The sequence below is a fragment of the Diceros bicornis genome, chromosome 10, assembly GCF_020826845.1.
Source record: "Diceros bicornis minor isolate mBicDic1 chromosome 10, mDicBic1.mat.cur, whole genome shotgun sequence".
NCBI lineage: Eukaryota > Metazoa > Chordata > Mammalia > Perissodactyla > Rhinocerotidae > Diceros > Diceros bicornis.
The window spans coordinates 4,832,595-4,844,991 of record NC_080749.1 but is presented as its reverse complement, the minus strand read 5'-3'; the positions used below and the strand labels follow the sequence as shown (position 1 = coordinate 4,844,991).

Here is a 12,397-nt window from a genome sequence, read left to right as displayed (position 1 = left end):
TATTTGATCTGAACCAGAGCTTTCTCTTTAATCAACCCAACAATTGCTGAATTTCCAATTTTGTTTTTCCTTTTCTGAGGCCAACTTTTGGACTTTTCTAGTCACTTTTTCTAAGTTATCATTTGGGGAAATATCCCTTTGGACCATGACAGAGGCTTGGCTGCTGTTGGTTTCTTTAAGGGCTGCATTTATTGCAGAAATATCAGCAAGGTGATTTCCTTTAGCTTCCAGGGAGTCACACTTAGAGTGCCCCGGGATCTTGATAGTAGCTAAAGCAGCAGGTAAAATATAGCATCCAATAATTCCTGAACATAAGGGTCATTTTAAATTTTATTTCTGCTGGAAGTAAGGAAGCCACATTGCTTCCACAACATTCCCAAATCATGAGCTACTCTGAAAGCAGGTCTGCCATCAGTATAAATATTGGCAGTTTTGCCCTTGGCTCAAGTACAAGCCTGTGTAAGAACATATAATTCAGCCCGTTGCACTGAAGTAGCCATAGGTAAGGCGCTGCCTCAATAATATCAAATGGAGTTGCAATAGCATACTCAGCACGATATTTGCCATTGTCATCTTTAAAATAAGAACCATCAGTGAACCATGAGAAGTCAGTGTTACCCAAATAGTTTCCCGCAGATCATCAGGAGGAGTCAGGAGGAGATCCACCAGCATTAGGCAGGAATGAGGGACTTCATCGGTAGTGGAGGGGAGAAGAGTGGCAGGGTTGAGGTTACTACAATGTAAAAGAGTTATGTGAGGAGCAGTTAACACAAGGAGGTGAAGCAGCTGGCTGAAATATGTTGAGTGTGATGAGAATTGAGGAGGGCTTCTACTACATGTGGTACAAAAATAGTTAAAGGAGATCCCACAACAATTTTCTTGGTGGCCTTAACCAAAAAGGCAGTGGCAGTAATGGCTGTAAGGCAAGGGGCGTATGCCCATGCCACAGAGTCCAGTTACTAGCTATAATACCCTATATGTCAATGGTGTTCCCTGTGTTTTTGGGTGAGTATCCCAAGGGCATTCCCTTCCTTTTCATACACAAATTTGGCAACCTTAGGTCCCTTTAAGGCTAAAAGCTTTAGCAGGTGAATGCTGTCTTCCTGGGAGAGACTTGAGAGGTAGAGCAAAGATGCAATTCTTCAGCACATTGCAACAAAGCAGAACACCTAGGGAACTTTGTATCATCCAGATCAGCCCTCAAGATTTATAAAAAGTCAGAAGGGCTCTCAGTAAAACCCAGAGGCATTACTGTTCAGGTGAATTGTTTTTCTTCCCAAGTGAAGGCAAAAAGATATTGACTAGCTTCATCCACTGGAATTCTAAAGAATTTACTACATAAATCAATTATAGTAAAGAATTTGCATCCAGTGGGAATGGATGTTAGTGGCATGTGAGGGTTGGGAACAACAGAGTGTTGAGGGATAACAATGTTGTTTATTACTCAGAGGTCCTGGACAAACCTCTGCCTTTGGCCCTTGGGTTTTCTCACAGGTAGAATAAGAGTATTACAAGGACTAGTACAAGGGATAATGAGGCCCTTGAGACTTGTAATCTTCTATTATGGGCTTTATATCTTGAAAGGCTTCTTTAGTTATAGGGTATTGATTAATGCTGGAGAGAGGTTATGAGGGATCTATTTGAATCTTGATGGGAGATGCCATGTGAATTTTACCAATATCAGTTGGAGATTTTTGCCCATAAGGAGGGTGGCAGCTGAATCCATAGGGACAAATGATCAGTGTCTCCAAAATCAGCTCTAGTACCATCAGAGATGGAGCAAATAAAGATGTCAAAGGGTCATTTAATTTACCTAGTTGGCCGTTTTAAATAGCTACTGTCAAATTGTAGAATTATTTCCCCCTTTCGGGAGAAAGAAATTCTGGCATTACACCTTTCAAGAAGTCTTGGCCTAAATAAATGAATGGGGCAGAGAAACTAAGGAGAAAAGGATGTGTATCTCTCAGAGGGCCTAAACAAAGGGGAATAGGTTCAGAGGCAGGAAGCTGTTGAGGTTTATCAGAAATTCCCACTATTTGAACTATTTTAGTACTCCAAGGCAGGGGCTGCTTTACGGTAGTGGATTTGAGCACCAAAAGTGTGGCTCCGGTGTCAAATTAGGACAGAAAGAGATTCATCTCCAATCTGAAGAAATGTTTTTCCAAGCCAATTAAGAGGGAGGATTGAGAAGAGCCCCTGTAGTTCCTCAGAGCCCCGTCACTGATAATTCGGAGGACTTTGGAAAGACTGGTTAGAGGGCTGAATACGCTTGAAGTGATTAAACCTGTAACAATCTCTTTTCCAATGTCCTGGATCTTTGCAATAATAACAGAAGCTAGGACTTTTTTTTTTTTAAAGATTTTATTTATTTATTTATTTTCCCCCCCAAAGCCCCAGTAGATAGTTGTATGTCACAGCTGCACATCCTTCCAGTTGCTGTATGTGGGACGCGGCCTCAGCATGGCTGGAGAAGCGGTGCATCGGTGCGCGCCCGGGATCCGAACCCGGGCCGCCAGCAGCGGAGCACGCACTTAACCGCTAAGCCACGGGGCCGGCCCAGCTAGGACGTTTTTGGTTTCATTTAGGGGCTTTCATTTGCTGGAGTTGAAGATTAAGAATTTTAGAGGTCTTTCCTTTAGGTGACTCATCTAGAATGGGAGAGAGCTGGTTTGCCAGATTAACCAAATCTGGAGTGGATATAGTTTCCCATTCCATCCAGGTCCTTTCCACTAGAAGGGAAAGGTCTCAGTTCAGCCCACTAATAAACACAGAATTAAAAGCTACCTGGGTGGAATCAACATCTGAAGGAAGACTAGAATTTTCTTTAAAAACAATCTGAAGTTGATTGTAATAGTTATCAACAGGTTCATCAGGTTTTTGTGCACAGCCTGAATTTTGTTTCAATCACTAGGCTTTGGGAAAGCCCTAGGAATTGCCCGAGGACGTCACCCAGCAATTACCCGAGCCTGATCATACAATAGGTCTCCTGGTTGTAACTCTAGAGACCTTTCAGGATTTTCCCAATTAGCAGTTTCCATCCAGTGCAGGGCCTGGCCTTCACTGACAAGCACATGAACTAGCTGACATAAGTCAGAGAAACAGGTTGCTAAATTTGAAGGACGATATTCAATTCCTCAGCAAATCTGTGAGGATCTTCGATTACTTTGGGAAAATCTTTGACTATGGCTCACAGTTCAGCTTTAGTCTAGGGAATATAAGACACTAATGGCTTAGGCCCTGGATCCTCAGAGGGCTTAATTTTAAAGGGACAGATTCTGATAGATTCAGAGGAAGAGGGAGTGGGGAGAGGTTCAGGAAGAAGGAGAAGTTTGGCAAGAGTGTTAGTATGGGGCAACTGAGAGTACAGAGAAGGTGTGGACGGTATAGAAGGGAAGGAGGAAGATGGTGCCAGAGGTGTTACTGAATCAGGTTTGTTTTGCCTGCCGCCCAGAAAGCCAATCACTGAGACCACGAGATTGCAGAGAGAGAGGGTTTAATCACAAGGCAGCCAAGTGAGGAAACGGGAGAACGAGTTTCAAACCTGCTTCCCCGAAAATAGGTACTAGGGGATATTTATGGAGTAGGGGGCAAGGTGGTCTGAAATGATTGGAGGTGAGGAGAGATGAGGTGATTGATGATCTGCGCAAGCGTAGTCAGGCTTCCTGCCTCTTTGTAGGACACATGTTCACAGAATGGCGGCATTAGCATGACCTGAGGGTGGAGTTCCAACCTCTTGCAGTCAAAAGGTTGCTTATTGGACACCTGTCTGCTTATCAGACACATGTCTGCGTGGGCCCAGTTGATGGGTTGGTGGTCTCAGTATGGCCTGAAGTGGACAAGGGGTTCAGTTCCTGAGAAAAAATAGCTCAAACACCCATTACCATGGTGACCTCAGCTCCAGGGGGATGTTACCCATAGGAACCTAGTGGGAGTCAGATAGCATATTGCCTAAACAGCGCAGTTAACGCTGGGTGGGGGAACAACTGAAAGCTACAATCACTAATTGCAAGAAGGAAAAAAAAACTTTAGTTCCTAGCTACTTAATCATCAATGGCTAACTGTTTGCGGATTTCAGAGGCAGAGCCTGAGCGCCAGGAGCCGGGGGAGAGGGAAATGATGGTGCTGGAGGAGAGGAACATGAGGCTTCGGAAGCCATTTTATCCTTCTTTAATTGTTTGTTTGCCTCAATTAATCTTAAAATTTTATTTTGCAAAGAGACGATTTTAGACTCCTGGTAATGTTTGGAAGCTCAAAATTCCAATTGAAATAGGCATTCCATACAGTTTTGGAAATTACAGAGCTATGGGTGTCCAACTCCGTTTTAAGAAAAGTAAGTTTGAGGAGATCAGAATTTCCCTGTTATGGCCATTGATTTTCTAAACTACTTTTGGTTAAACTGGTCCATTTGGTTAGAAATGTGCACGAGGAATGACCGGTGTTTTTAAGCATAAAATTGGCTGGGGTCCCTGTTGGGGGGCACTCTCAAAATATTTAGATAACTGAGCTCCCATTTCTTAGAGGTTTTTCTTTAGAGCGGAAGAATAATTCTCAAACAGCCTAAACAGCTCAAATAGCTTAAATAGCCTGTAACTCAAACAGCTTGAACAGCTTAAATGGCCTGCAGGCTTAATACCAGCCAGTTCCTAAGGAAGAGTACTACTTCATTAAGATGAATCGAAGGTCAAATCAACGCAATTTCCAAAGAACAGTCCGGTTCCCAAAGGAATTGGACTGAAGGTGATTGACACAGTTCTAAGGGACAGTCTTCTCCCAAGAGAGTCAGGCTGAAGGCTGGACAAGCACAGTTCCAATGAATTGTCTGAAAATCACACTGAAAGTTAACCAGTTTTAGTAGTAACAGTCCGGTTCCAAAAGGAATCAAACTGAAGGCTAGTGCCATTCAAAGAAACAGCCTGATTGAAAGAGTCAGGCTGGTGTGCTGAGTACTCGCAGACAAACAAGGCCTTAACCAGAAAAAGACAAAGCCTCAAAATAGATCTTGAACAAAGCCTGGAGAGCCTCAAATGCAAAGGAAGTGGAAGCTCAGATCCAGGAGAAAATACTTACCCTCAAACTCCAGGGTGGGTGAGAAAAGCTGGGAGCTCAATGGGCTCTTTCATGGGTACTGCACCTGTTTGCTCAGCAGCCTCAGAGTTGTCAGGGTTCTTCTCTGAATCTCTGTACTGGCCACCAAAATGTTGACCTTAAACAAACAGCCAGTTATCTCTCCAGCAAAAATGGGTTTATTTGGGATCAGCAAAGAATTGCAATTTGGAATCTACAACTATAGTGAGCACCGTGCAAGTCCCCCTCCCTCCCCCCAAACACCCCCCAGCCCACCTCCAACCCCCCCCCCCGCCCCCCCCCCGCAGCAAGGGAGGAGAAACTCTTTTACAGAGGGAAAGAGGAATTTGGGAGGGCTATTGTAAACCAAGAGCCCCCTGGAGGAATTTGATGTGTAGCGGCTTTTCATTGGCTGAGTTGTGACAGTCTCTCACTGGCTGAGATTCTTGCTGGTCAAGAAGAGGACGTCTTTCTTCTTCCTGTTGGGCTCTGCTCCCTTTTGGCCTCCCAACTCCACTTTAATGAGGTTTCCCTTTATTAATTTGACAAATTGGTGAATCTACATTGACATATCCTTATCACCCAAAGTCCATAGTTTACGTTAGGGTTCACGCCCGCTGTTGTACATTCTATGGATTTGACAAATGTGTAACTACATGTATTCATCAGTATAATATCATACAGAATAGTTTCACTGCCGTAAAAATCCTCTGTGTGCCACCTATTTGTCCCTCCCTCCCTCTAACCTAACTGAGATCTTTGTTGGGCTAGAATAGTTTTGTATCTTGATTTTGGTGGTGGTTACACAAATTTGCACACGTGATAAAATGAAAGACCTATACACACACATTGTACCTATGTCAATTTCCTGGTTTTGTTACTGCACAAAATTGGGGTTCTCTTGCCCAGTGCACATAAAAAACGTGCCAATTATTATGGCATTAGCTTTTGGGAAAAGAAAACAGGTTTATTGCTAGATCAATCTGCAAGGAGACAGGGGCATCTTCTTTCAGACCTGTCTCCCCAATTCAGGGCTTTGGGGTAAAATTTATGGGATGAAGGGCACAGTGACCTGAAGTGTAGAGATAGATGATTGGAGGTAAGGAGAAGTGAGGTAATTGATGATCTGCACAAGCATAGTCAAGCTTCATGCCTCTTCATAGGATGCATGTTCACAAAATGGTGGTGTTAGCATGATCTGAGGGTGGAGTTTTCATTCCTTTGACATCAAAAAGTTCACTTATTGGGCATTTGCACAGGCCCAGTTGATGGGTTGGGGGTCTCAACTGGTCTGAACTGGACAAGGGGTCTCAGTTCCTGAAAAACCAGTCTTACTTACTCTGTTGATGAGATTGAGTCAGTTGAACTGGTCCTAGAGTGTTGGTGCTTACAGTTTTGACATCGTACCATAGTTATTGAGATGTAATCACTGGGGAAACCTGGCGAAGGATATATGGGACTGCTCTGTACTATCTTCGCAGCTTCTTGTGATCCTGTAATTACTTCAAAATAAAAAGTTAAAAAATATTTTAAAATACGTTTTTGTTCAAATAAAATAGCTTTGAATTGTCTGAAAAAGGTTCAGAAAAAGAGAAACTCAACTTTCTTAGAAGCTTTGCACTATCTATAGTTGTATGTTGTAACTAAGCAAACACTGGTGTTGTTCACGTATCACAGAGCAGAAGACCAAGTTAAAAAAAAGAAAGTAAAAAACCAACTCTGCAATGCGATGAAATAAAAAACAATTCCTTTTTTATGGAAGCATCACCTGAAGTGATTTAAAGAGGGGTAGAAAACACAATGGAAAGCACTAACACAAAAGCTCCCTCAAGAAATGAATTTTAAAATGCTCATTTTCATTCCTTAAAATTATTTTAACCTCTTTTGTTCCAGCAAGGAACAGAAAACCCAACAGTCAGCAGAGGGGCAGGGGGGATGGAGAAGGGTGAAAGGGATAATTCGGCACATGTGTCTGGTGATGGGTTGTAATTAGTATTTGGGTGGTGAACATGATGTAATCTATGCAGAAATAGAAGTACAATGATGTACACCTGAAATTTATACAATGTTATAAACCAATGTTACCGCAATAAACGAAAAATTAAAAAAAAAAAAAGAAGTTCTTAAACAGTGCAGATATACAGTTATTAGAGTAAGGAAAGCATTTTTAGTCCTTGTTCTGGCATTCTCAGGGGAAGGACTTTGTCAATGAAAATAATCCATAACCAATCTGTAAGCAAAATTGGGGTGAGTTTATTATGACCTAGATCTGAGGACCACATAGGCCAGGAGAGTCCTTTCACAAAGGAATGGAGCGCCCCAAAGAAGTGGGGTTGTACCAAGTGGTCATATACCATCAAAGGGCATGTATCACATATGATTGGAACGTCCCTTTTACAATAGTCACAAGATTGCTTTCCCAGCACAGCAGTTCACACAGCAATTGATGAACACAGCAGGTAGCCAAGTCTGTGGTCTTGAGCTGGGTGTTCACAGGGTGAATGCAGCAATCAATTCCTAGCCTAGGGAGAGATGCTTATCCTTAAGGGAATGCTGATGTGGCAGAAGTCACATCTTTATCTTACAGGGCATTGTTCTTGTCTTTGGGACTCAGTAACTGCTTAAAGCAGATATACAATGCATGCTTAACAGCCACGTCCTGCCCTTTTGGAAAAACAAGGTCAGGCCAAATTAGTTTTGCACCAAATGGCTCCCTCATATACTCCAATATATGCTATTGCTTGTCATTTATTTATCAACTGTTTATGTCACATAGTCAAAAGTCAGTCAATATTTTACACTTTATATGTACTTTTTGAGGTACATATTTTGGTTTTTAGTTTACTTTGACTTAATAGTTGAAAATATACCCTCCAAAAAGGTATTCATTTCTGGGTGGGTAAAGTAATCTGCCCAGAGTCACACATTCTAAAACAATTTTACACAGTAATTTATATTTGCCAAAAAAAAAAAAAAAGAAAAATCAAAGGACAAAGTAATTCCTGCAGATTGAGTTGCTGCTGCCAGTATAAAATAAGCTAAATCATCTCACAAAATTTAAAAAGTCTTCCTTTCTCCATGCTCCCTGGAACAGACGCTATCATAGTTTAGGGTTTAAAATAAAGTCTAAGATGATCAAAAAGTTTAAGTCATTTTGCCCTTCATTGTGCAACAGTGCTTTTAATAGACGGGTTACAGGAAGCAGACTCTGAAGCGCCCAGAGTCCAAACCTTGAGAACCCTGTATCTGGTAGAGCTTTCGGGTCTCAGCTGTGCACCGCGTAAATCCCCACAACCCCGGAAGGCGCGCCCTCAATCACACTGAAGGGCGGGAGCAAGGATAGAGGCGGGGCATCCCCGGATAGAAAATGGCGGCGGCGCGACGCTCTGGGCTGCCCCGGCCACGATTCGGTAGCCGGAAGTCCTCCGGCCCTCGCCATCAGGAAGCGGAAGTAAAGGGCAGCGGCGGCTGAGCTACTGCCTTGCGACGCCGGCTCGTGAGCGGAGCGGCGGCGGAGGCGCGTGTCGGCTGCTCACTGGCGCAGCCGCTGCCGCCGCGGCCGCCGCCCCGCCCCGCCCCGGCGTTGTCGCAGGCGCCGTCGCGGACGAAGCGCGGCCCCGGCTTGGGCAGGAAGGGGGACGCGAGCGGCGCGTGTGTCGCGGCTGCGCGGCCGGTGACAGGTACCCTTGGATGGTGTGGGAGGTCTCGTGGACAGGGAGAGGGTCTGGGGCGCGAGGCGACTCTGTGCCCTGGTCACCTTGAGCTTCCGCCTCTTCCCTGACTCAGTTCTCCTTCCCATGTCCCAGCCCTCTCCCTATTTGCGAGTCCCCTGAGTTGTTCCTCGTTGGTCTTCTGGGCAAAGTATCAGTTCTGCGAGGGTGGCCGCGGGCTCTCCTTAGCCGTTCTGAGCCTTCATTGAAGAGCTTTGAGATCCACGTGGCCAAGTGCAGAAGGAGGTGGGGGAAGTGCCCTAACATGAATTTGGACCATTCCTGACCCGAAGTAGGTTGAGAACTAGCAGTTTGCAGGACTCTGATTGGAGACTGACCTGATCTTTTTCTAGATTTTCGCTAAAATGAATTCGGGTGATGCATATTGGTTGCTGAATAATACGAGGATCTGTTGGCTGGAAATTAGATGATCCAGTTTCACTTTGAGTGCCAGGACCTGCCAGAAGAATAAGATCTGTGGACAGCGCCAATTAGTTATGGATGTGAACTGTTCTTCTTCCTTGGCCAGTATCTCTAGATTGTTTTGTATTTCTTGCCAGATTTGAGAACTAGCGTATTTTGTTCATTTGAAGTCTTGGGGTCTTACGCCTTACTGTGCTGCACTGTTTTGGAAACATTCATCATGAACTGCGGCCTCCCGGGTTGTCATGTGGAAGGACTGGATGGCATGGTGTAGCAAAGCACCTGACCCAGTGCTTCCCCGGAGTAATTGCTCAGTAAATGCTGTCGTCACTGCCGCCTCCCTCCACTCTGCATGCAGTCAGCCTGAGGTCACTCTGCAGTGGCATCCAACTTCTCATCCGGAATCACCACTTTTGGGAGGTTACATATCTAGGCCCCTTCAGGAAAAATCGCAAACATAGCTGTAGCATAATACTACTTGAATATACTCTGTCTCCAGCTTAGAAACTTAGTGACTTTGGGGGAGGATTTTTTTTTTTTTTTTTCCCCTCTAACCACAGAGGGTATATTTCCAAGGCATATTTTTGAGGCCATGTAATAACGATGTAATTTAGAAGATGATTTTCAGCTTCTTTTCCCTATGATAACATATTTTATAGAACTGATTCTGGTATAGTACTTGGCACTTTACAAAGTGACTTCATATTGCCTCTACTTTCTCACGGTCACCTGTTGTTCCTATTTCAGAGTCTGGGAGACTAAAGGCCAGAGAAGTTATTAGGTAACCTGCTTACGGTTAAACTGCTAGTAAGGAGCAAACTCTTGTTGATCACAGATCCCCAACTCTAAAAGGTTTTTTCTTTTCGCTAACCATGTTCACTGGTGTGGGGAGCAGGTTTCTGGGCTACAGTCCATGGACCTGTAGGGAGGGTGTCTACGAATAGTCCTAAGAGGTCTTGAGTGGTCTGAAATTTTATGTAAAAGTTTGGGTCCCTGCTTGCTCCTCTGCAGGAAATGTGAGTACCTTTTGCTCGATTCCAAAAGGGGCCACATCATCTGCCCCACTCCCTGCCGCCACAAGCCAGGAATCACTGCTAGCATGTTTCGTTGTCAGAGATCTAGTTTGGTTAACCTTAGTCTTTATAAATGTTGATTTTTCAAATACTTATTTATAAATAGGATGTTCGTATTAGTTTTTTTTTGTTTCCAAAGAAGCTAGCAGAGCCTGAACTTAAAACTCTTCTAAAACTAACTTTTCTATTTGGTATAATTTATTTTGCTTTTGACCATTGTTCTTTAGAGATACTGTGTTTTATATGGAGCAGGGTGTTGGCACAGATGATAATGCTTTTTGTGAAAAGAAGATACTGACTGGTTCCCCCCAGTATGGGCTGTCTCCTCCAATAATAGATTTTATAATCAGTATTGAGGAATTGGGGTGAGCCTGACCGGACGTTAGCATTCAGAAGCACAAGTTTGGTTTAGTGTTCCCCACATATTCGCATCCCCTTTGGGTTCCCGTTCAAATGGGTGGGGCTTGGATGCCGACTTTTATATAGGCCAGGGGCAGTCTGATTAGGGTTCTGTTAGGCTGACTTCTGGGATGAAAAATCAGATCAAAAAGTCTGCAGCTGGAGACCGTTTTCTGAAATGATCTGGACATTGAGGATCTCAGCGTGCCTGGGGAGGCTGCTGCCAAGAGTTCAGGAGGCCTGCATTCTTGGGCCATGCTGATTTACTAGTGACCCCAGCTTTCTTATTTTGTAGGTGGGGACCCATTGAGTTCTTATATTTCCTTGTTCCAGAACCTGTCTTTGAGTTTACATTCGAGACCCATCATATTAGCTTCCTAGGACTGCCATAACAAAGTACCATGAATTGGGTGGCTTAGAACAACTGGAATTTATTGTCTTACAGTTTTGGAGCCCAGAAGTTCTAAATCAAGGTGTCATAGGACCGTGTTCCCTCTGAAATCTGTAGGGGAGGATCTTTCCTTGCCTCTTTCAACTTCTAGTAGCCCCAGGCATTCCTTGGCTTACAGTGTAATTCCAGTGTCTGCCTCCCTCTTTACGTGCCATTCTCGCTGTGTCTCTGTGCATGCCTGTCTCTGTGCCCAAACTTCCCCTTTTTTATAACACTGGTCATATTGGATAAGAGCCCACCCTAGTGACCTCACTTGAACTTGATTACCTCTGTAAAGACCCTAGTTCCAATTAAGTTGACATTCTGAGGTACTGGGGGTTAGGACTTCAAGATATCTTTTTGGAGGACACAGTTCAACCTGTAACACCCATTATTTACGTTTTTGTCTGTCTCAGCTTTATTTACTCTCATGCTTCCTGAAGTATGGTTGTGTGCAACCTGCTGTGCCCTCAGCTGGCTTTTATACCTGTGTGTAGTATAGACACCCCAGGAAATGAAGTGGAGCCTTTGTAGGAAGGAGTGTAATGAACTATACCCCTTTCGTTATGGGTCAGTCACTTAGCAAATATCTCTCGAACTATCAAGGTGCTGTTATATTTTGGAAGCATTTCTTTTTCTATAATATTCATGTTATTTTGTGTCCCTAAGTGTTAAGATTCAGGTTTAAACATTTCCTTGTAGCGAAACAGTTTTTTTTTTTTTTTTTTTTCCTTTTTAGGGATTTGCTATAAAATGGGACTTCTGATTGTACTCACTGGACTGTGGCTGTTTTCCTCAGTAAAGGCAGATTCAAAAGCCATTACAACCTCTCTTACAACAAAATGGTTTTCCACTCCGTTGTTGTTAGAAGCCAGGTAAGAAGACATGGTTTTCTTTCATATGTTTGAGTGAAAATGTAGGCTCTGCTAGTGACTATTTCGGAGCTTTTTAGGAAGTGAGATGATCATCATCAAGTGCATTTAGTAAGAGCCTCTTTCAGTGTGCACTGTGCTATGTGCTGTTCACAGGCTGTTAGAACACAGCATCTGTCTGTCAGTAGGATAGGACTGTAATGATTCCTAGAGATACATAGGGACTTCTTTACACAAATATATTGAATTGGTTAAATTATTATGCTATCTTCCAGGAAAAGTATAAATGTGGTAATAGGGAAGAGAGAGTTGTACTTAAAGGAAATTTTCTATTTATTTGAATTAGGTTTAAGAGGTGTTTAATAAAAGGAGGAGAAGAGAGCTTGGCAAGGTGGGGGAAAGAGGATGTGTTCCTCCTAAGAACTT

At 43.5% G+C, this 12,397-nt stretch overlaps 1 protein-coding gene across 4 annotated transcripts in view; it reads left to right on the top strand.

The window, feature by feature from the left end:
• The first annotated feature begins 8,607 nt into the window (after positions 1 to 8,607).
• The window catches only part of UGGT1 (UDP-glucose glycoprotein glucosyltransferase 1), a 114,390-nt gene continuing 110,600 nt past the window's right edge, over positions 8,608 to 12,397 (top strand). For 2 of the 4 annotated variants that reach the window (XM_058548723.1, XM_058548722.1), the window contains exons 1-2: positions 9,305 to 9,617; positions 11,839 to 11,974. In XM_058548723.1, the coding sequence (XP_058404706.1) occupies positions 9,443 to 9,617; positions 11,839 to 11,974 (311 nt within the window). In that variant the 5' untranslated portion in view covers positions 9,305 to 9,442. The other 2 variants (XM_058548724.1, XM_058548725.1) reach the window with 2 other exon arrangements.